This window comes from Lonchura striata, chromosome 24, assembly GCF_046129695.1.
Source record: "Lonchura striata isolate bLonStr1 chromosome 24, bLonStr1.mat, whole genome shotgun sequence".
NCBI classification, from domain to species: domain Eukaryota; kingdom Metazoa; phylum Chordata; class Aves; order Passeriformes; family Estrildidae; genus Lonchura; species Lonchura striata.
The window spans coordinates 3,083,516-3,106,738 of NC_134626.1; the positions used below are offsets into that span (position 1 = coordinate 3,083,516).

At 41.9% G+C, this 23,223-nt stretch overlaps 1 protein-coding gene across 2 annotated transcripts in view; it reads left to right on the forward strand.

The window, feature by feature from the left end:
* PLCH2 (phospholipase C eta 2) overlaps positions 1–23,223 on the forward strand; it is a 75,852-nt gene that overhangs the window by 43,110 nt on the left and 9,519 nt on the right. For both annotated transcript variants that reach the window (XM_077788133.1, XM_021529875.2), the window contains 19 exons: positions 2,517–2,663; positions 3,474–3,717; positions 4,237–4,366; positions 5,360–5,530; positions 7,323–7,416; positions 10,576–10,779; positions 11,831–11,951; positions 13,201–13,372; positions 13,630–13,737; positions 14,905–15,063; positions 15,790–15,882; positions 16,343–16,443; positions 16,777–16,874; positions 17,185–17,367; positions 18,131–18,238; positions 18,414–18,538; positions 18,923–19,007; positions 19,509–19,655; positions 20,558–20,637. In XM_077788133.1, the coding sequence (XP_077644259.1) occupies positions 2,517–2,663; positions 3,474–3,717; positions 4,237–4,366; positions 5,360–5,530; positions 7,323–7,416; positions 10,576–10,779; positions 11,831–11,951; positions 13,201–13,372; positions 13,630–13,737; positions 14,905–15,063; positions 15,790–15,882; positions 16,343–16,443; positions 16,777–16,874; positions 17,185–17,367; positions 18,131–18,238; positions 18,414–18,538; positions 18,923–19,007; positions 19,509–19,655; positions 20,558–20,637 (2,570 nt within the window). The remainder of the gene's footprint in view (positions 1–2,516; positions 2,664–3,473; positions 3,718–4,236; positions 4,367–5,359; positions 5,531–7,322; positions 7,417–10,575; positions 10,780–11,830; positions 11,952–13,200; positions 13,373–13,629; positions 13,738–14,904; positions 15,064–15,789; positions 15,883–16,342; positions 16,444–16,776; positions 16,875–17,184; positions 17,368–18,130; positions 18,239–18,413; positions 18,539–18,922; positions 19,008–19,508; positions 19,656–20,557; positions 20,638–23,223) is intronic.

The following is a 23,223-nucleotide window of genomic DNA, read 5'->3' on the forward strand; positions in this document are numbered from 1 at the left end:
GTGAGAGACTTCAGGAGAAACATATCATTTTCTGTTTGATATAAGCACCACTAGGATCTCTTTTTTCTTTTTTTTTTTTTTCCTTTTTTTTTTCCTTTTTCTTCCAGTCTCTGTAGTGCTCTAAACTTTCAGTCCCACGAGGGAGGGTGTGTGGAGGAGTGCCACACACAGGGAGAGGTGTGGGGGTGTCCCTGCTCCATGTCCTGGCCCTTGCCTGGTGCCCCCAGCAAACAGCTCTGCATTCCATTTGGAGTTTTCCTTCCCACTGCATTGCCAGGATCCAGAAAAGCTGCTCTCACACAGCAAGGGAGGGATTTCTTGTGCCCTCCTTTCCCTGTGTCACCAGCCCCAGAAAGATGGCAACACTGAAATATTTGGGATGCTCATGGATCACTGGAGCTCAGTCCAGATGAGCTGGAACTGCAGCAGGCAGCTGTGAGGTGCTCAGGGTGGCCTTGGGTGAGAAATCCTGCAACAAAATAAACAGCAGCATTGAAAAAGCAATCCAAGGATGCTTATTAAAATGTTAACAGCAGGGAACATGTTCCTGCTTCATGCAAAAGCAAAGTAAATGTGTGTTGCAGAAAGTGTGGTTTTATTTTGGTACTTCTTCATTGTGTTCTGCTTTGTAACAGGTGTGATCTTTGATACTTTTTCCATTTCTACTCTTCTGATTTCTTTCAATAATATTATTACTGCTATAATTCCCAATGAAGAAGTTGGAAATTCAATGTGATTTGAAGTGTGTGCTGATTTAGTGTTCAGAGAAATTCTTTTATTAGCTATTTTGGCTGATTTTTTTTTTTTCAAAAACCCCATAAGCCTTGTGAAATGAAAATAACTTCAAGCTTCCTGTAATTATTATTTCAGTAAATCTGAGAAATATTTATCTTCTTCTGAATCAGAATGAAAGCAGATATTGAAAAAATTGAGTGTCTGGGAGAGGGTTGGGCTGAGTTTGGTTTTAATGTTGCAGTGGATGTTTCTGGCACAGCACTTGCCTTTATGGTGATACCTGCTGAATATTGATTTTCTCTAAAGACATCTCTGACTGAAGACAAGGGTCCAGCTTTAAGAAGTAAAATGTTACACGAGGGATTATCTTGCTCTCAATTCCACACCTTCTCTCCATGAATATTTTATTAACATGGACAATGAACTCTACAGAATTGTGCCTTCAAATTAAAATTTTCTTGTACCACAGCGTTCTGCTTTCAAATGAATCTATTTTGCTGAACCTTTTCCAGTGTGAATTAATTGACTTTATCTGAACATGAGCTCTAAAGCACAGGGACATCAAAGCTTTTTCCCATTTCTTTTTACCTACCTTGCTTTTGCATTTGCCTGAGAGGTGGACTTAAATCACCCCAAGGAGTTGTGTTGGTGTTGATGCATTTTGGAACACATGGAATCAGTGTTTTCATTTAGACACTGTTTCATCTTTAATCTTGATGGCAGAAGATTGATAAAAGAAAGCTGACCTCAGAATTTCCTTGCATTTATTTCTGAACTAGAATGTGTAGTTCATGTATTAATTTTCATTCTGCAATCCAGAATCTCAGTAGTAATTTTCACTTCTCATCTCTAGGGCTGAAAAAAAAAAAAGAATGTTGAACACAGTAATAGTTTTAATTTTACTTAAACAGATCAGGCAGAAAGTCAGAGGAAAATCAGGTCACAGGCTCTGCTCTGTCATCAGGGGAAATAAATGGGAGACTTGGCATAAAATGTGAGTCTGCATTTATTCCTGGGACAGAGCCAGCCGCTCACAGTTGGATTGAAGTTGTTGAGCTTAGTCCTTGCAGCAGCTGGATTTCAGAAGGCCCCAACCTGGCTCCCAGGGGCTTCCAGTGCCAGAGCCCTGGTTTGGCAGCAGCTCCCCAGGAAAGGGCAGGATCCCTGCAGAGGCAGAGCAGACCCTTGGAGGGAGCTTCTCCCAACACTTGTGGCTTTTAAGGCTGCACTGTCTGGGATTCTGCCAAACCCACAGCAATGGAACAGGTCTTGAGGCCCAGAGGCAAAGTACAACACAGATGAGAGGTCTCCTGCTAGGAAAATGTGGGTTTGGGGGATTTGGGAGATGAAAAGTTTGTGAGGTTCTTGCTAAGCAAATCTATAGGATCAGTGACTTAATCCATAGAGGCAGTGGGACCTTGCTGGCCAAGGATTCCAGTTTCCAGGTGAAATTTCATCCTGTGTCCCACACAAGGTTTACATTATATTGTCAGAGCTCAGATTTGAGATGGTCTTGAGAAAGGTACATACCTTGAGCTGGTTCCAACATGTGATCATTTCTTATAAATTAATATGGGAATCAAAACTTTCACATTTACAGGTAAGTCCACAGTCACCAAGAATCTTTCTGACTTTTTGATATTAGCCAGACACTACAGGAAACCTTGTCCTTTGATTCGAACTGTTCATTTGGCAGCTGCTTGATGTGTTTTCTTCCTGAAAAGGCAATTCCAAAGGGAGCAAGGTCTGGCTCACCGCTCTCTCTTCATTCCTCTCCTCAGTGGAACGATGTATGAGCTCCATGCAGGCGGGCACCCAGATGATCAAACTCCGAGGTGGCTCCAAGGGGCTGGTCCGCTTCTACTACTTGGATGACCACAGGTCCTGCATTCGCTGGAGACCCTCTCGGAAGAATGAGAAAGCCAAAAGTGAGTGTCAGCCACAGAACCTCCCCTCTGACCCCTCCTGGGGCCTTGTCCTCTTGTAAACAAAGGAGAATGAAGGGTCTGGCTCGATGAGAGGTGTTGTGTAGCAGCGTGGGGTTTAGATGGTGGATGCTCCCAGTAAGCATCTCCCGTGGAAAAGCTGCTTGGATAAGCATTGAGGGAAAGCAGTCAAGTCCACACACACCACACTCACCATGGCTAGCTCAGCCAAGAGAGGCAGATGGGCCTTTTGTATGATAAATTCCAGAGAAGGTTTACTCCACCACTCTGAAGGCAAATCAGGGACAAAATACATGAGCATGTGTTGTGCACAGATTTAAGAATGGGGTCAGTGGCCAAAGACCTGAGGGTACAGGGGTTGTGCATCTGTAGGGAGGATGAGGGATGAATAACTGGGGTGGGCAGGGTCAACTGGCCAACGAGGGAAGCAATCTACATTCGATTGGCAATAATGCTGCAGAGCACCATGGGGGAAGTCCTCTCCTTTAGCCTCGGTGGGGAAAACTCTCCCTTCTTCCAAGGCAAGGCCCTGGGGATTTCCCTGAAGGGTTCAAATGATTCCACGGTGTTGTACTTGACTTTAAAGGACAGTAAATGATTTAATGATGGGTAATTTATGAAGCTGAAGTTGCTGCAGGTTGTGCAGGTTGTAGGGGTATAGGGTGGTGTAAATGAGTTGGAAGCAGCCCCTGTGTGAGATGGGGCCTTGCAGAGTGAGGTTTGGGTGCTCTCTCTGTGGGATTTCTCTGGGCATGCTCACAGCCATTTCTGAGCTGCACTTGTGTCCTGCAGTTTCCATCGACTCCATCCAGGAGGTGTGTGAGGGGAAGCAGTCGGAGATCTTCCAGCGCTATGCCGACGGCAGCTTCGACCCCAACTGCTGCTTCAGCATCTACTACGGGGACCACATGGAGTCCCTGGACCTGGTGTCCTCCAGCGCCGAGGAGGCACGGACCTGGATCACAGGGCTGAAGTACCTGATGGCAGGCATCAGTGACGAGGACAGCCTCTCCAAACGCCAAAGGACCAGAGACCAATATCCTTCCTGTGCTGCCTGGGAGCTTTCCCAGCACTGAGAGCTGTGCAGAAGCTCAGGATTCCTTACAGTATTTGCTTTGCTACAAGTAAGCACTAGGCTCAGAGTTTCAGAGCAGTTCCCACTGTACTCCCTGTTTCCAGAGACAGAGTTCCTGAAGAGGATTGTTCTGGGCAAGATTTGTTGATGAGTGTCTGCAGTGGACTGAAAAACACACGATAGATTCTTCAGTCTCACTCCCAGTGAAAAACCATCCATTTAATTTGGTGATGTAACACTGAGATTCACTCAGAAGCTTTTCTTCTTATCAAATAGCCACAGAGCACATGTGGCATGTTGAACACAGCGAGTCTAGAAGCTGACATGAGGTCTGAACTAACATGAGGAGCGTTAGCTATTAGCTTGACCTTTTATTCCCAGTCTCATTTGCAGTGTTTCCTAATGTGAAAAAAATCATATAGCCATGATGTTCAGTAATATCCTTCAATATTTTGTTCTGTTCCTTAACTCCTGTTCAATGTGGTTGAAGCAGACATTTGATGAGGCAGATAAAAATGGGGACGGCAGTCTGAGTATTAGTGAAGTGCTCCAGCTCATGCACAAACTGAATGTGAACCTACCCCGACAGAAAGTCAAACAAATGTTTAAGGTAAGAATTTTTTTTTCCTGAAAAACAAGGATTTAACATGAAATACAGTAGGAGTGATAGCAAATATTTCAGCAGCTGGTTTGTTTCCACTCTACTGAGAGATACTGCACAGTCCATTTGGTAAATTGGAAAGAGCTCCAGAAACACATCACAGATAAATTGTTATGCACAGAAAAAGGCAACACACCAGGTACCTTCTGGTGTTACATAACATGAAAACACACAGCACCAAAATTGTTCTTTTGGTATACCTTTTTGATCAGAAACTCAGTCTTGTTTCCCCCTCCAAATATGTTCTCTCTAACAAATATAGTATCCAATATCCTATGATAGCTGGTACTAATAAAATACCTAGCATGCAAACTTCTGTATCTGCCAGATTTTTGCACTGCTGAGAGCTATTTGTTTGACATTGCATTCTGCTGACCTTGGCCCAATTTAGTCAGCAACAATGGAGATGTGTAGCTTTTGTTATCACAAAGTCCCTGCAGGTACCAGCAAGCCTTTATGTGAAATCCCTGATGATTTTTTCTTTACTTGCAAAATTAGTATTCTTCCAGATCTTATTAGTTTATGGGCATGGATTTAACAGATATCCTCTCAAATCCTGGATATAAAATTAATTTCAAGATGACTTGGGCTCCAATGATCTTCTGAAGATGTGAGTGGGTAATTCTGCCAGACATACACGTATTGTTGGAGGGGAACTTGGCTTCACTTGACTGCCATAGACAGAAGAAATCCTTCAGCAGGGTTCCCTGTGGAACAATTAAACCTTCAAAGTTGTTTTTGGCATGGATGTATCCATGGGAGAGGTTCAAAGCTGTGCAGAGGATTCCTGTGACAAGGCTGATAGATCAGTCAGTTCTAGCAGCCACATCATGCAGCTTCAACTTGCATTTAATTCCAGTGCTTCACTCTCATGCAGGGGTTTGTTTGTTTAGAATTGGTGCAGGCAGTTGGGTTTCTGATTTTCATTGCTGTGTACTGCAGGAGGCTGACACAGATGACAACCAGGGCACGCTGGACTTTGAGGAGTTCTGTGCCTTCTACAAGATGATGTCGACGCGGCGCGATCTGTACCTGCTGATGCTCACCTACAGCAACCACAAGGATTACCTGGACACAGATGACCTGAAACGCTTCTTGGAGACTGAACAGAAGGTAGGCCCAAGCCAGGAGCAGAATTCCAGCTGCATGCCTTCCTGCTTGCCATTGGGAATGACTTCCCTTTTAAAAGGGGTGGGGACTTAGATGCTGTGCATGTGAAAAAGAGACAGATGTCTCTTGATTTTCATCTAGGATTGTTTCTTGAATCTTCTTCCTCTCACTACCTTTTTGCCCTGTAGGCTCTTTTGATGTGCCCCTAAATATAATCTCTAGAATTGCTTTCTTTTTTCATGAGTTCCCCTTGAAGAATCCCATCAGCATCTCTCTGTTCCCAATAATCAGTACCTTGGAGCAAATCTGGTGTTCCTGGCTCTGCATATGACCTAGTGCACAGCCCATGATGAAACTCTGAATTACTTTGTCACACTATCTCAGTGTGTAAACTGGAAGATTATCTTTCAAAGAGCAGTTGAGAGGATGATTAATGTATAGGAGAGTTTTTGAAACACATTGTAGTACCTAAGAAATGTTTTCTGAGTGATTTAAGTCCAGTGCTGCAGGAACAAGTCCTTTGACTCAGCTTTGCCCTTTTCATCTCATGTTCTCCTCTGAAGCTTCATGCCTGTGAGTCATAAATGTCCATGATTTTCAGTCATTGTCCATAAAAGGAATGAATAAAAAATCCACCTCTCTGGCAATTATCTTCTTAGATAAGTGGGGTGTGTTTCCATTGCATTGGTCAATTGATCCTCCAGATGGTGAGGGGAAAATGAGCACTCACCACAGGACAGAAATCAACTCAGCTAATTACTGATGTGGCCAAATCCTGCCTGGGGGGCTTCTCTCCCTTGCCACCCTTTCTCATACAACAAGGACAGGGAAAACATCTTTAGTCCATTCCAGAAAAACCTGGTGTTCCACAGCTTTATCTTTCAAACCCAGTATCGGTTCAAATCCAGAGTTAGAGGGGTTTGTCTTCTTCTTTTACTTTTATTTATTAGGTTTTAAATTACCCCCAGAAAAGGCATTGATCTTGTAGCAGATGTACTGGTGGTTTCATTTTCCCCCAGGCAAAGATTCTGTGTTCTCAAATTGATGGTCACTTTATTGCACTCTGATGACAAGGGCTGTGTTTTCATGTACAGTATCTAATAGAAAGGATTTGCTGGACCACTCAGGACAGAAATGTTAAATAATATCAGGACAATACAGATACATCAACAGTTAATAGCAGGAGTATTAATTGTGTTAAAATTAAGTTACTAAAACATTGCATTATGTCAAAAATATTACAGCTCAACATTAATATCCCTGGTTTCATAAATGACAACATTTACAGACATATATTTCCCTTTGTAGTTTTTTTTTTCAGTTGAGAATGCAGAGCAACCTTGAAGTTAGCAGATTTCCTGAGAACGTTATGTCCTGTTTCTGTTTCCCTGCTACTAACAGATTTTTCTGTCTGCTGCATAAAGATGAGCCATTTTCTTGTTTTATTTGAAAGTAAAAAACCCTTTGATAATGCAAACTAATCCTCTAATCCTACAAGAGAAGAAATCCCATTGGTTTGTGGCAAAGCTCGTTCTGTTTGGGTGCTCCAACAACAGATCTGACCTACAAAGCAGAACTCTGTCATCAGGCAGCTGCCAACAGCACAGAAACTTTTCACAGAGCAATCCCCTTCTGATCTGACCTGACACTGATTGACAGGAGTGAGAATCCCACTGGGGAACTGGAAATCCTGAATCCCACTGTGGATAATCTGCCCAGTTGTCGGACTGGAGATGGAGAGAGCTCAGAGAAGCTGTGATTAATAGTTAACACTGCATTTTTGCTGCTTTTACAGATGACAAATGTGACTAAAGAACATTGCCTGGAAATCATCAGCAAGTTTGAGCCATGCCCGGAGAACAAGAAGGAGGGAGCCCTGGGAATTGATGGTGAGCTGGCTGGTGCAGCTTTTGTGGGGAAAAGGGAACTGTCTCAATGCTCAGGAGAATATAGCTGCTGCTTGCAGAATATATAGATGTAGAATTTTGTCATGTTGTATAGAGTATGTTTCCAGTCTTTTTGCCTTTTTTTTTTTAAATATCTACCATTTACCGAGGAACCTAAAAAGAGTCAGATCTCTTTGGAGGAGTTTTGAAAGGTACATATCAGGATGAAGCAGCAGTCATTGAAAGTCATCTGGAACTGGAGGTGTCTCTATTTGTGCTTTTGGAAAATACAGTTGAATTTAGTTGCATCATTCCTGCAGGTATTTTTGGAAATCATTTATATCTTAATATAAGAGGAGTGATGTGATCCAGAGTAAATGTCTGAGTGGGATGATAGATGAAATTGGTCCTGCCTTCCTGACCTTTGCTGCTGAAGCCTTCTCTCTAAATATATCAGTGCTGTACCACCAGGCTGGTAGCTGTTATTTTGGGGGCTGACTGTAAGTCCTTTCCCCTAAATAGTAAATCTTCAGCCAGATCTTATTCACTCCAAGAAGGGAGTGCATTCCTGAGGAATTAGGTTCTGTTCAAAAGTTCTTGGACGTTTAGAAAATCAGTCTTGTCCATTTCTGTGGGTGTGTTGTCATCCTGAAAAGTGGCAGAACAGAAGTTGTTTGGTTTCCTGAAGGAAGAAGTGGGTAGTTTCTGGTACAATGTGTAAGGTGGTTGCTTAGGATGGGTCAAGGTCTGTTCTACTTCCAGACTAAATTTTCAATTTATTTTAAAGCTTATGCTAATGCCAGTGAGGGAGCAGATGACATTCTTTTCATTTTCTGGTCTTTACAGACAGTTGCAGTCACATAAATAATGAATAAGCAAGTTCATTATCTTGCCTTCCTCATACCTAAAAAAGTAAGAGTAGGCTTTTCAAACTACTGTAAGTTTCCATAGAGAAAAACAATAACAACAACTAAATCTATACAATTGCTTTGCCTCAGAATGGATGCTAAAACATTAGAGAATTTATGTGTTAGGATGAGAAAGAGTCCAGCATGGTGACATTCTGCTGGTGTCTGCTCCTGATCAGGGGGAAGCAGAAGGTGAGGTCCTTTGGAGACAACTGGAAAAAGCTTTGTGACCTTAACCCCTCCAGTAACTTGCTGCAAGTGCAACAGAACAGAACAGACCTAATCTAGACCTTAATTAATGCAGGACATTTCTGGTAACATCCAAACAGAGGTGACTGAGGGGCTGGCAGGGGCACACTGCTGGGCTGGTGCTGATAAAAGAGGAAGAGCTGCTTAAAAATCATAAATCTGTGCCTGTATGTACATCATGTATGAACATGTGTGTGCACATACACACAGGAGCTATTCCTCTCTTGTCTGTGTGGAGCTGAGACTTTAAATGTCTCCTGTCTCCCAGAAAAGAAGTCCAGTGCTTCCCTGAGGACTGAAATGCAGCAGCCATGGAAGCTGAAGCTGCCTGTTCATTCCTCAGACTGGTACAGCCCAGGCAGAGCATCCTGCCCACGCTTGGCTGCACCTCAGTAGTAGTGAAATAATAATACAGTGTCCTTTGTCCTTTCCTATTCATTCCTGTGCCTGTCCTCAGCTGTGCTGGCTTTTGTCATGGAGCACCTTGGAGTGGCCTGTGACTTTGGGCTCATTCACAGTCTCTAAAGAAACCCTTTACCTTTGTCTGCTGCTCAAAGGGACACAGTGCCAGGGCACCTTCCCTGAGTGTGACCACTGCAGTCCTGTGGGACACACTGCCGACAGCACCTTCCTTCTTTCCTCTTTCTTCCTTGTAGGATTGATAAAACCAATTGGTGTGAACTCATAACAACCACCATGCCATCATATTTCAACAAGAGCTTAAAGCAAACAATGATTTTGTTGGAGCAGCTGCCCTCCCAGTGCTGGGTGGAATTAATCTTGCAGCAGCTGATTGGTTTGCAGGAAGAACTGATTACCTGCCACCAGTGTTTTTGGCTGTGTGTTTGCTGACACACTCTGTGCTCTATCCATTTTCCACAGTGGCTGCTCTGCCGTGGTTCATCTTTTGTTTTCACCCTGACTCTATCACTGATTTGCTCATTGATCATGCTATGTGCTCCAAGAGACTTCAATATTCAGCTGGGCTGAATTGAATTCCCTGGCACTGTGTCCAAGTGTATTGTTCAAAATGTTTTGGCTGCTATTTGTGTGTTTATCAGCTCTTTTCTTTTAATAAAATTTTCATCAAATACCAAATGTACAGCCTAGAAGGACCATCATAAAGGTGACATTTTCTCTTGTCACAGTCAAAATGTGTTAAGACCTTTGGAAGTTCGGCAGGATTTTTACACGGGCACTGGTTTATTTATGGAATGAGGGAAATGTCAGGAGAATTAAAAGTCTCGATGCAGAAACCTATTGACCAAAGGCATCATCACTGTCAGCAAAGCCAGGGTGTGAATGGGAGTCTGAGTCTTTCCTTGGTGGTGAAAGAAAGACCTTTGGGGGATATTTGAAGTGGAAGTTACAGTGTTTCATGTCAGTCTGAATTGTGAAAGTGTCTGTGATATGTGCACAAATGTCTGCTGGAGGTCTGAGAGCAGCAATTTCACACAAAGATAAAATCATAACTTGCTAAAACTTTGCTTCTGAACAAGGCAGAAGCAAAGGTTTGTGGTGTCATATCCAAATTAGAGAATGTAGCTTGTACAAGCCAATACGTACTGTCATTATTCTGGGTTTTTGGGGAAAATAATGAAAGAGGAGAGGAGAGTATTTCCTGTTAGGCCATCAAAAGCTGTCTCTATGCAGCCCAATACTGTAGATCTTACAAGATTTCACTGAGGAGCAACTTCAGATCTCTGGAGGCTTTTATCTGCCTTGTGACCCAAGATCCTAGCAGAATCTTTTGACACAAGCTGTAAGCCTAAGAGGTTTGGACAAAATAGACATATTTCTACAGGAAAGGCAGAGCAGGAAAACATACAAAGCAATGAAAAAAGCAATAATTGCACTTGGTTATGGTGACGATTTGGGTGTGGTGGTGCTATTTCTTTATCTTAAGTGGCCTGCGAATGTCGGGATGCATTTTAGGCTGTTTTTAGGAAGGTTACAGCAGCAAAAAGGATGAAATTCTATTATTTACAGTGTTGCTTGTTGACAGGTTTCACCAATTACATGCGGAGCCCATCGGGGGACATATTTAACCCAGAACATTACCAAGTGAACCAGGACATGAGCTACCCTCTGAGTCACTATTTCATTACCTCTTCACACAACACCTACCTCATGGGAGATCAGCTGATGTCCCAGTCCAGGGTGGACATGTATGCATGGGTGCTACAGTCTGGCTGTCGCTGCGTGGAAGGTAAAGAGCAAAAAGGAGCTGTTTGTGGGCTCTGTAGTCTTGTTTCTCCTCTCTGAAGAAAGATTTGTGACTTCTGCAGAAGCATGGTAACTGGGGAGAGGAAAAAGCCTAGGAAAATGCATTTTCCTTTCATAAAGAACAACAAAATAATGTTGTGATAGAATGGACATATTTTCTTGAGCATGGAAATAAGACATTTGAGGAGTGGTGTTGTTGGTAGTGAGGAAAAAAACTGTGAAACTCCTGTTGTAGAGAGGATGCTGATGTTGGGCAGAATGCACTGGTGCTTCTCCTGCCTAGCCAAGTGAGTGACAACCAGACTGGCAAATATGGCAAAGTTCCTGCCAGACTTAAGAGGAAAGTGGTTATTTCTGCTCAGGGAAGTATTCTGTGAAATTATGACAGTCTCTGCAGTGACCAGGAGACGTTTTTGTGCAATCCCTTCTTGTGCTGCCTTTCTGATACATTGCCTCTTTCATAATAATCTTTAATATTTTGACCATCAAAGTGTTTTCACAGTTTTTCATAAGGCAAATATGGTTTGCTTGGGTTGGATTGTGGATGTGCCATTGGGTGCTTTAGAGGAGTAAAACATTCCATAGAAATATGATAATAGACAAGTATAAAGTCAGTAAAAAGCTGGAGATGAGCAGGTCTTGGCTTGGCTTGTGGTGTGAGCAGCTTGGCTGAGAGTCTCTGCTTTCCTTTTCAGGTTCAGCAGGAGCACAGTGAAAGCAATGCTCTGCTCTGTCACCTCTCTCCCTTTCATAAAGTCCTCAGCACTTTTTAAAAGAGTATCTTTGCTTGGGGCTTTCTCAAACCCTGGGAACAGTCAGCTGGTCCCAGCACGAGGTCAAGTTCAGGAAGTTCCTTCCCAGGAAAGATGTTCAGCACAGAGAGGAGGGAGATGCAGGGTGGGAATGAACCTGCGTCCTGCTTTGGGGACATGGCTGGCTGGGCTGCTGAAGGGAATTTCAGTGTTTTATTGTCCCCCACAGGGAGGGGCCCAGGTGTTCCTGCTCTGATGGGTGTCACTGTTTCTGTCCTACAGTTGACTGCTGGGACGGGCCGGACGGGGAACCAATTGTCCACCATGGATACACCTTGACTTCCAAAATCCTCTTCAAAGATGTGATTGAAACTATCAACAAATATGCCTTTATCAAGAATGAGTATGTATCCAGCCTGCCAACCTTTGAGTGTCAGGGCTATGAATGGCAATGTTCCCTGGCATCCTTGTACATCCCTGACCCATTCCAGAATTCCAGACAGAATTTGGAGTTGTTTTCTGGGGAGAAATCCTTCAGATCCTTCAGAAAGAAACACCAAGGCAAAGCTGAGTAGGGACATTCTGCACAGAGGTGTGGAGCTGGCTTTATTGAGCTTGTACAACACCTGAGGAACAACAGGTTTTGCCAGTGAATGTTTTTAGTGAAGGGCTGACAGTTGAACCACTTTGTCTCTCTGGATGTGCACTCTGGTGCTGCCAAGGCTACACCTGGGTGCTCCAGGGATAGGAAACAAGTCAGAGAATAAAGAATTCAAAGAGGCAGTGACCTGATTGTGGACAAAGCAGAGTGTTCATCAGAAAGAGGTTATTTTCCCTCCAGGTACATTGCTCAGAAAATCAGTACTATTCATGGGAAGTTTCATATACCTTGGCAGTTACTGTTGTCCTCCTCCACACAGTTAAAATGTGTGTGCCAACCTTTGGGTTTTTTTTTTAATAGAAATTACTTTATCGCTGTAAAATTTTTCCAATAGCTCCCCCAAAGCAGCCCATCTGCCTTTACAAATAGAGCTAAACTTGCACTAAATTTTCAGACCAGGTAAACTTCTTGTGAGCCTGAGGTTTTTTGCAGTTTGCCTGAAGTAATGGTAAACAAATCAAAGGCAGTGCTTCTGAAATGGTTCTGTTTCTTTAACCTTTGCAAAAAGGCTAACTGGGACCACATCATCAACTGGGAAAGTTTGGTCCTGCTGTGGCTCAAATCCTTATTTTTCCTGATCAGGAGCTAATGAAGGCCAGATGTCAGGATAGAAATAATTGATTTTTAATTAGTGAATCCCTGATAGTTCAATTCTGCAAAACTCCTTTACAGACTGGCTGTTGTGCTGATCTTAAAAAAGCATAATCTCTAAAGAGAAATCCATCTTCAGTGTAGTTTTACATGGCACTGACCACACTGGAGTAGATGTTCCACAAGTCTAATCTTCAACCAAGCATGGTTGTTCCTTGGCATTGGCCTGGATAATCAACAGTAAATGAGAAGAGTAAAACTAAAACTAGAAACCCTTGCTGTCTTTGTAGAAGAGGCTTTGTCTGCAGGTTTATCTGTGTGACACTGCTCTGTTGTTAGTGGGAAAAGCCTTCATGCTGTAATAGCCAAATTTGCAGCTGATGCTTTCTGGTCTCTGCAGGTACCCTGTGATCCTGTCAATTGAGAACCACTGCAGCATTGTGCAGCAGAAGAAGATGGCTCAGTATCTTACAGAAATCCTGGGAGACAAACTGGATCTGTCTTCTGTGCACAACGATGACTCCACAAAGCTCCCTTCACCAGCAAGTCTTAAAGGGAAGATCCTGGTTAAGGTAAACTCCTGCTTGATGTGTGCTTTCCTTCCTCTTGTTTGTGATGATGATGATTTCTGCCTGGTTATCACTGTACCCTAACCTAAATCATTTCACAAAAAGCAGACTTTAGGAAACTGCTACTTAAGGCTCAGAACAAATATCTTCTCAGTCAGTAACAGCCTGGAAAGAACATACATTGAATAATTTTTATTTTTGCTTTTTAGACTATGTTCTAGCAAGAGCTCCCCCGCCTCTGTAATAAATTTTTCTTCTAGGGCAAGAAACTTCCAGCCAACATCAGTGATGATGCAGAGGAAGGAGAAGTTTCTGATGAGGACAGTGCTGATGAGATTGATGATGACTGCAAACTAATGAACGGAGATGTAAGTGAGGTGAATGTAAATGTCTGTCAAGGCTTCCCATCCCAGTGAGAGGAAAGCTTGTAGGAGTTCTCTGGATTGTGGGTGTGGTCTGGTCTCTGGGGTTCATCACAAGTGGTTCGGGTTCTAAACCTTCATGGGGGCAGATTGACGAAAGTGCACAGGAAGAGCACCTGTTCTAGGGGTTATGTTTCAAGTTTAGAATATTAAAGAATAATATCTCATGATTCTTCAGTGCATCACAGTGTGCTTCCCCTAAAATACAAAAAAATAAAAGAGAAAATATATTGACATCAAATTGTGGTCATTTTTACAGAGCATCACTTTGCTTAGCTGAATGCTGAGCTTGGTTGATTTTTACTGTAAGAAAAATCTCTGCTGGCTTCAATCTGAAAATCCCTTATTTCTTCATCCTTTTTAAAAAGTTCTATTTTATGTCACTTTAATCTTCTGGCAAGTTCCACTACACCTTGCAGAAACAAAACAAAACACAGCAAAACCATTTAATGACATAAACCAGATTGCCTTGGAGAGAGTTTGCATTCTCAGTCCTCTCTCCCTCAGGCTATTTCCTCATTTTGTATTATCAATCTTTTCATCTAAAAGAGAAACTTCTTTGTGAATAAGACTACCAAAGGAGAAAAATAACTTCTTTGCTTTTTGGAAGTTATTACATGTTAGGATATCACTTTTGAATATTTTACAGCACCATCTTTGTTATTAACAGTTCACTTTGCTGAGATTTACTGATGCTTTAAATCTGAGAATTGCTACACCTGGTTTGCTTTCCAAAATGAAATTTTGAAGAGTTCAGAAAATCAGAGCTTGTTTCAGGACAAATATAACTGGGAATTCTTGAGGCCTACTGAGAGAATACAATCTGTCACCCCTTAAAAGACCTGAGTGAAAAAGAAAACTCTTTATTTTTATTTTTAGTTTTATTTCCTCACTTCCCCACATTGGCCATGGTCACACAGAGCAGGGAACAGGAGTTCTCTTGCATTTTGCCTTTAATCTGCTGAAAAGAGGATTCTAAAGCATCTCCCATCCATTCCACCCAATACATCTTGCACCTATTGCAGCTGCAGATTCAGCCTGGACATGGCATGGGACTCACATGATGCTTTTTTCATCACTGCCTTGTTTAATGATTTAATGTTTTGTTTGCAGGCATCTGCTAACAGGAAAAGAGTGGAGAATATAGCAAAGAAAAAACTTGACTCACTGATAAAAGAATCCAAAATCCGTGACTGTGAAGATCCAAACAATTTTACAGTTTCCACTCTACCATCCTCAGGAAAGGCTGGGCTGAAGTCTGATAGTAAGAAGGTGAATTTGTGTTTCATTGCACTTGTGTTTCAATAGTTTACTAAATATTTCTTATATTATAGACTTCAGCTTCGTAGCTGAATTCATGCAGTTAATGATGACGCCAGGTGAACATCCCTGTCAGATACACAAACTATTTATCTTGCTTACACAGCAACTGGAGCATGAAATGACTTTTCAACACAAAGAATTTGATTTTCCATTATAAAAACTGCTTATGAATGTTGGGCTCTTTTTGTTCCTCAGTTTTTCATGTTCTATGCATTTTCAGTAAATTTCAATTTTATATTAACTCTAATCTATAAAAATGCACTCAGCCTACAGACTGCACTTCACAAAGTTGAGGCATTTTTATTTTAGGCTTTGTAATAAGCCACAAAAAGTTTGGGAAGATTGTTCCACGCAAACGAAAAACAGTGGAGATCTGCCAACAATAAGCAGGTGTAATAAACAGGGATTAAAACTAAACTAGAGATGAGAACTAAAAATCAGCTTCCCAAAACATCCTGTGGGGTGAATTTTGGATGTATTTTAAACCCAATGCTTTACATGATGTATCAGAGTTCTTGTGAGAGCCACTACAAGGCCAAGGCTTGACAAACCCTTTAGCAGAGGTGTCACCCAGAATAGTCAGTGCTAAAATCCCCTCCTGTTTGTGCTGATATCCAGAGACTGTCTGAGCACTCTGTCTGAGCTCCTGTGTTCTTCTCTCTTTGGTTGCTTCAGAGTAAACTTGAGGATGATGCAGAATCCGGGGAAGATTTCAGTGCCAGCAAAAGGCACAGCAGGTCACTCATGGGCAGCTTCTCCAAACGCAAGGTAAGCCCCTGGCAAGGTGAGGTCTGCACCAGATCCTGGATTCTTGGAGGGATTTTTATTTTTGTAGCAGTGGAGAGGAATTTCATAACTGCAGCATCTGCAGCACCTCACTCTGAGGCTGTTCAATGAACAGACAGGCTGGGGAGCTGCTTATCATTGTGCATAACAACACAGATTCAATCTACATGAAGGTCTGAAGGCATCCAAGATCTGAGAACCACAAAAATTAATTTACACCTTTTATCTGAGGATTTGTGCTTCCTTTGTAACAAGGCTCAGACCTTGGGCTGAGTTTTCCCCATGTGCAAATTTTGCTGCAGAGCTGAGTGTTACGAAAGCTGTCATTTTCCATTTTCTCTAAGTAACACACTCATTGGCATAACAAAGCAGAATTGTAGCCAGCTGCTCAAACTTTGATCACACAGTTATGATATTATGGTTTTATTTCCTTCTGGCACAGAAAAAAGGAAGCAAATTGAAAAAGGCATCAAGTCTGGAAGAGGGGGAAGACGATTCGGATTCTCAAGGGAATTTAGCCCGGAGCTCTGTACATTACAGCAGGTTTGTTAAATGATTGGACAAGTTTGTTGCTAAAATATGCCTGCATAAATGCCCCCACTAAATAGGTTTTCTTCTGGTCTAGATGCCAGATGTTTGTTGGTGGCTGCAGGCACGTGACAGGAATGTGGGGAGATGCAATGTCTGCCACAAAACCACCAGAATGATCTCTTGGTGCTCTTTGGATTAATTAGCAAAGCACAGTGGACCTTTTATGCATTTTGAGCTCTTACTGTCTCATACATTTCTTTTCCTGATTTATTTTTAAATATGAAAGATACCATTTATTCCTTAATTGGTGGGAAGTTAATTTGTTTTGTTAATTTACCTTTCTAGGGTAAGCCGACAGAAGAAGACAATGAAGCTGTCCAGGGCCCTGTCTGACCTGGTGAAATACACAAAGTCAGTTGGCATCCATGATGTTGAAACTGAAAGTAAGTTGAACTAAAATTTTGGTGAAAATAATTGCTACACAAAGAAATTGAAAGGTTTATGTTCTTGTCTTTTTATTAAAAGAAGACTTCTTCATGAAGATTCAGATCATCATCATATTCACTTTCCCAACCATAACTGCTCCAATAAGCACAGTGTCTGCTGTAATTTAAGGAAAACAGAATTCCCTCTGAGTGGCACTCACTGAAATGATGCTTGATAGCTAAAAGGAACTAATGCTATGTACTTTTGAAAGCTTTATCTAGATAATAAATAAATGAATAAGGAGATTACCTCTAATCTCCTCTGCAGTCTCTTCCAGCTGGCAGGTTTCATCTTTCAGTGAAACCAAAGCCCACCAGATCCTGCAGCAGAAGCCAGCCCAGTACCTGCGTTTCAACCAGCACCAGCTGTCCCGCATCTACCCCTCCTCCTACAGAGTGGACTCCAGCAACTACAACCCCCAGCCCTTCTGGAATGCTGGCTGCCAACTTGGTGAGCTGAAAGGAAACCTCTTTATTTTTTGTTCTGTTTTGGGTGGGATGTTGTGGGAAATGGATTTGTAGAGAATTCTATCCATAGAATAGGATACACATTTTTAAGAGAGAAATTGAACCAGAAACAAGTTTCAAAAGATAGCCTTATAAATAAGACTAGATATTTTAGAGAAATAGAACTATGAAAGATGCATTGTAATAAGACTTACGAGGGGTAATTTTAGATGATTGCTTTAAAACATTTACAACATAGTGTAACAAAAGCTGATAGGCCAAGAAACATTTATAATGTATTGTAATTAGGAAATAGTTGGCTTCTGATTGTGATGGCATGAAGCATAACATCTGTATTGTCTCACCCTTCACATGAGACTAAAAATAGAATAAAAGTTTTTAAAACACCTCTCAGTTGCCCATCTCTGGGTCAGAAAAGAGCTTAATCTGACAGGATGTTTGAATAGGAGTGCTGGAATCACCCCTTAGGACACCCAGAGTTCTCTGCTTATCCAGCTTTGCTGACCATTGAGTCCTCCTTGTCACTGTCCCTGGATTGATTGCCTTGTCTTATATGCAAGGAGTTCTCTGGTAAACGGAAATAAATGAACTTCTCAAATGCAAGAGGGCTTCAGAGTTCAGCTCTTCTGGAGAGCTTCTCTCGCTGAAGCTGTAATATAAGAGAATAATTTTCCATAATATATCTGATTTTTTTTTTTTTAAATCTAAGAAGTAAAATTTGAATCTTATTTATTTCTTTTTGATAGTTGCACTAAACTACCAATCAGAGGGGAGAATGCTGCAACTGAACCGGGCCAAATTCAGTGCCAATGGGAACTGTGGCTATGTCCTCAAACCAAACTGCATGTGTCAAGGTAAGGAAAACCAGCAAAACCAGTGGAACACTGATTGCAGCACACGATTGAGTGCGAGGCCTTGTTGCAGTTTGTGTAAAGATACATTTCTGATGCCAGAAGCAAAAGAGCCAGAAGGTATCTGTAATTAAAATTGTGTTGCACTTTCACATTATGGGACCTTTCATTCTTACAGGTGTCTTTAACCCAAATTCTGAAGACCCACTGCCTGGTCAATTGAAGAAACAGCTGGTTCTAAGAATTATCAGTGGTCAACAACTCCCCAAACCACGTGATTCCATGCTGGGAGACAGAGGAGAGGTATGGGACAGCTGTGATTGCTATTTTGTGATGCAGAAGGTTTATTTCCATACTGGCTGGGCTAAGGATGAGGATTTCACACCCTGCAGTTACTTGTCAAGAGATACAGACCATGAATAAATAAGGTCATGAACATCCTACATAATCAGGTGGTTTTCTTCACTTTTAAGCATCACAGCTGTGGTTTGATGGTTTTCCTCAATTGCCAACAGGAGAAGTAAAAAATGGAGAGAGATCTTATCAATTTAATAATCCACTCCGTAAGGCTCAGGACCAATAATTACCCAGACATTCATGTGCAGTGCCCATATTGTAAAAGACATTTGCTTGTGTTTCATCTTTGTAACTCTTCCTTTTTAATATTTGTTGCTTTTTGTTTTTCAGATCATAGATCCATTTGTTGAAGTAGAAGTTATAGGCTTACCTGTTGATTGCTTCAAAGAACAAACCAGAGTCGTTGATGATAATGGTAAGGTTATCTGGGATTTATTTTTTTTTATGGCTGAAACATCCTCTTTCAGGCAGGTTTTTTTCATAAAAATAGGAGTAGATAAGATTTAGTGCCTATTATGACAAAGCACTGAAAATTGGATTACAGCATTTTAATGTTAATTAGACTTGGATTTTGACTTGTTTGACTGAGTTGGTAAGAATATGCTGAAGGTCTTGATATGAAACAAAACATTTGTTTTCTTATTGTGTGTGGGAGAAGGATATTTTGAGCTTGCTGTGGTCAAAAGGCATGTTGGCCAAACCCCTGCTGGAAGCAGGGCCAAATTTAGGTAAGACCCAACTCTGTCCCTTACAAATCCTTGTGCTGCTCCTTGTGGGAATGCTAAATTTTCCAAGAACAACAATCATTCTGTCACAAAAAACCAGAGTGACACCACAGCTTAGGCATTCCTTGTGCAGGCAGACTTCTTGTTTGTTGTAAATGAGACACCTAAAGGCTGATTCCCCCTTTTGGAAGGTTTTAACCCCATGTGGGAGGAGACCCTGGTGTTCACAGTGCACATGCCAGAGATTGCCCTGATCCGGTTCCTGGTGTGGGACCACGACCCCATTGGGAGGGATTTCATCGGGCAGAGGACAATCGCCTTCAGCAGCATGATGCCAGGTAAGAGAAAGGGGACCTCCCAAATTCTTGGGCTGGGATTTTTTCCTGTGAAAAATGAAAATGAATGTATCCGTTGCAGAAATTTCTAGTTAGAACAAGAGTTTGGGCCCTGAGTTTTCTGCATTAGTCAGCTCCTGACTGATATGGTGATGAAGATTAGATCAATTGACTCCAGACTTTTGGGACTAGATTTTGAAAAAATGGGTAAGACTGTCAAGCAGAGTGGGTAAATACTGTGGGCTTGGCAGGCTTCTATACAGAATCTTTACTCCTTTAGTGCTTTTTCCTCTCTTTCTTTACACCAGTTTTTGAAAAAACTCTAGGGTTTTGCTTGGTTTTATGACTATGAGTAGTAGTGTAACACAGAACAGCAAGTTACCTATTCTAATGATGGGAATCAGGCCATTAAATGCCATTTTCTGACAGTTTCCTCTTTCTGTTTTCAGTTCAGTCTTCTTTCACATTAAAAGTTCTTGTGTGTATATTTTTCTTTCCTTTCAAAATAAAGAAAAAAGTTTGTCTTAAAGATTAAAAAAACATCCAGTCTCACTAAACTGACCTTCGATGAAAGTTTTGCAGTTTTAATAATGGATTGAAAATCCATAGGAGAGAATGTGATCGAGTTTAAATCATGGCTTCACAACAGCAATAACAGACCCTGGATGAAACAGGACAGGGCTGTTTAATGAAATCATGACAAAAAATGGGGGTGAAGTTTGCAGGTGGTGTGGCTCAGGTAAACCTGAGTGTGGCAAGGTGATGCTCAAGCCTGGATCCTCACTGTGAGGAGGAGCTGGGAGAAACCTGCTTGATCTCTTCTGCTGCTCACAAAAGGAGAGTCCCCAGCTGCTCCTCCTGTGACCTGTCCCAGCCCTGTGCCAGCTCTGCTCCCTCTGTTTCAGGTTACAGACACGTGTACCTGGAAGGCATAGAAGAGGCTTCCATCTTCGTGCATGTGGCTATAAATGACATCTGTGGTAAGGTGAGTGTCTCTGTGGTGTGCAGCACCCTCACAGGAGCTGCCAGGATCTTGTATCACACCAGGAAAGCTCAGTGGGTGAAGGTCCAGGCTGACTTTTTTGTTCACTTAGAGTAAAATTGATGTCTGTGCTTGTCATGGCAGCCTGAGATCTTTCTGAATATCCATGGAGATAAAGGCAAACCATAGGGATAGTTATAAAAGAGATTCTTGCAGTACCTTTTTGAGGAAGCCATAGGGGAAGGTTATTTCCTTGCAGCATGCACATTTATACAAATAATGTGATTGTGAGTGAACCAAAGTTTACACACCTTAACCCTGAGCACTTGTTCCCTGCAAAGCTGATGCTTTAAAGACTCTGCCTGATGTTTTAGCATTTTAAATTTAATGAAGTTCTACAAGCTTATTTGCTTTGGATTTTTTTACCATAATTACTCTTAAAATGCAGAGGAAAGGTGATGCTAGTAACAGCTGGATATATTTACACTCCTTGTGTGTTATTAAGGGTGTGACTGCTTCACATGAAGGAAATAAGCAACTCTCAGTGTGCCACATCTCAATTTCCACGAAAGTAAAGCCTTAATTTCAGTCTTGTTCTAGGCCAGATAAAAAGGAGACAGCTCCTGTCCTCTCAGTGCTCTGATCTGTGCTGTCAATGCCAGTGAAATTAAAGCACCTTGCAGGATCCCAGTTTGTCCTGCAGCAGTGAGATGCAATATCAGCGTTGGGACAGCAGGAGGAGAGAAAACTTCTCTGCCTCCTTTGTTTTCTCATTTTTCTTCTTTAATTTCAAAATAGGAGTTACAAAATCCTACTCAGGTACAAGTAAAACGTCAGCAGTGTTCAGTGCTGCTGATGCCAATGAAATTTGGTCCAAAGCACCCTGCAGGACCCCAGTTTGTCCCGCAGCAGTGAGATGCAATATCAGCACTGCGACAGCAGGAGGAGGCATCCAGCGGGCTGGGAATGCCCAGGTCCTCCTCCAGAGGGAAATTCGAGCAATGCTAAACAGGAAAACTTTTTTTTAGACTTTAATAATCACTTAGTTGCTTAACTCCAGTCGCTGCCCTTGTCAGCAGTGTTTAATGGAAGGGCCAATGTTCATCCTATGGGAATGGTTGAAATATTTTCAATTCAAACCTCCTTTGGCAAATTCTCTCTCTGTTTAACCTAAATTTCCCATCCTTTCATAATTATTTGCTCTTACTGACTTCTTAATGAGTGACTAGCTGGTGATAGTTTGCAGAAGGGCAACCTGTCCATTTAAACGTTGGCAGTTTTTTTGGGACGTAGATTTTTCTTGGTGTTCCCTGATTGGTTCTCATTGTCACTGCAGTCCCTCTGGGTTTGCTGGTGTTAGGAAGTCATTCTGTGCACTGACAAAATATAAGGATTTGGAAGGAAAGTCTGTATGTGTTGTGGTTTTATTTTGTTGTTGTGATTTGTTGGGTTTTTTTTTGTTTTTTTTTTATAATTTTTGATAAAAAACTACTGAAAATGTGGAACAAATATTACACATCCCTTTCTGTTTTGGTCTGTCTGAATCACTTCTTGCTTTGATTTTTGGTTAACAGACTGCTGTCCAAATTATAATTTTTTTCTTTTCTACTCTCTTAATTATGGGCAGAAAAACCAGGTATCAGCCTGGTTTTACCCATTCTTTATTAATTCAGAGATTCTAATGCAAACATTTACATGTTGTGACTTTTTATAAATGGAGATATTCCACCTGCTCAGTAGCTTGGTATTACTAAAACAGTCTTAGATTTTTTTTCACCTTAACTTATGCATGAAATCTCTTCCAGATTGTTTCCTGGAAAGGCTTTTCTTTGTTTCTGTCTCTTCTGTGGTCTGCTGATGTACTGCAGGGTTTCTTGTGGTTTTTCTAGATGTGCCTATCTCTGAGCTCCTCCCTCACAGTTACTCTGCCTTTACTCTGTCTGTTTGTGATTGCAGTGGGCTTCTCTATGTCCAAACAGTCTCCTTTTAGAAGCAGAGCGTTTTTAGACGCCTTGAAGGTACCCCTCCTGTCCCAGGGAGGTGCAGACACCACCACACACCTGCATGCCTTGAGCTGGTAGCTTCATTAGCATCAACCTTTCCTTGTTAGCATTTTCGAGCTCTCCAACTCATGGGACATGAATTGTGACATTTGACTGGGTCACCCCTGTGGGGTCATTGACAGCCACAGAGCCCTCCCCGTGTGAAGCAGATCCAGGATAAAAGTCCTGCCACTCTCCCCCTTCTCTGAGCATCTCCCTCTCCTGCCTTTCCTCTTGAGGGCTATAATTCAAACCCCTTCTTTCTCATGGAAAAGAACATTGACAGTGAATCATTTGCTAAATTGTGGGAAAGCCTCTTGTGCTGTTTTTCAAGTCTGCTTTCCAGAGTGAAACAGCCTTGTAAAAGCTGGGCTAGAAGCTGAAAGCACAGTGTCCTGGATCTCCCTCAAAACTGCTCTCTTTTATTTTTTTTCCTTCTTTTAAAACTTTTTTTCCCTCTCCAAGTTAATCAAATTTGCCTTTGTGTTCTTGAATCACTCCATTGATTCAAGCAACAGCGTCCAGCTTAACAAAGCTGCAGCAAACA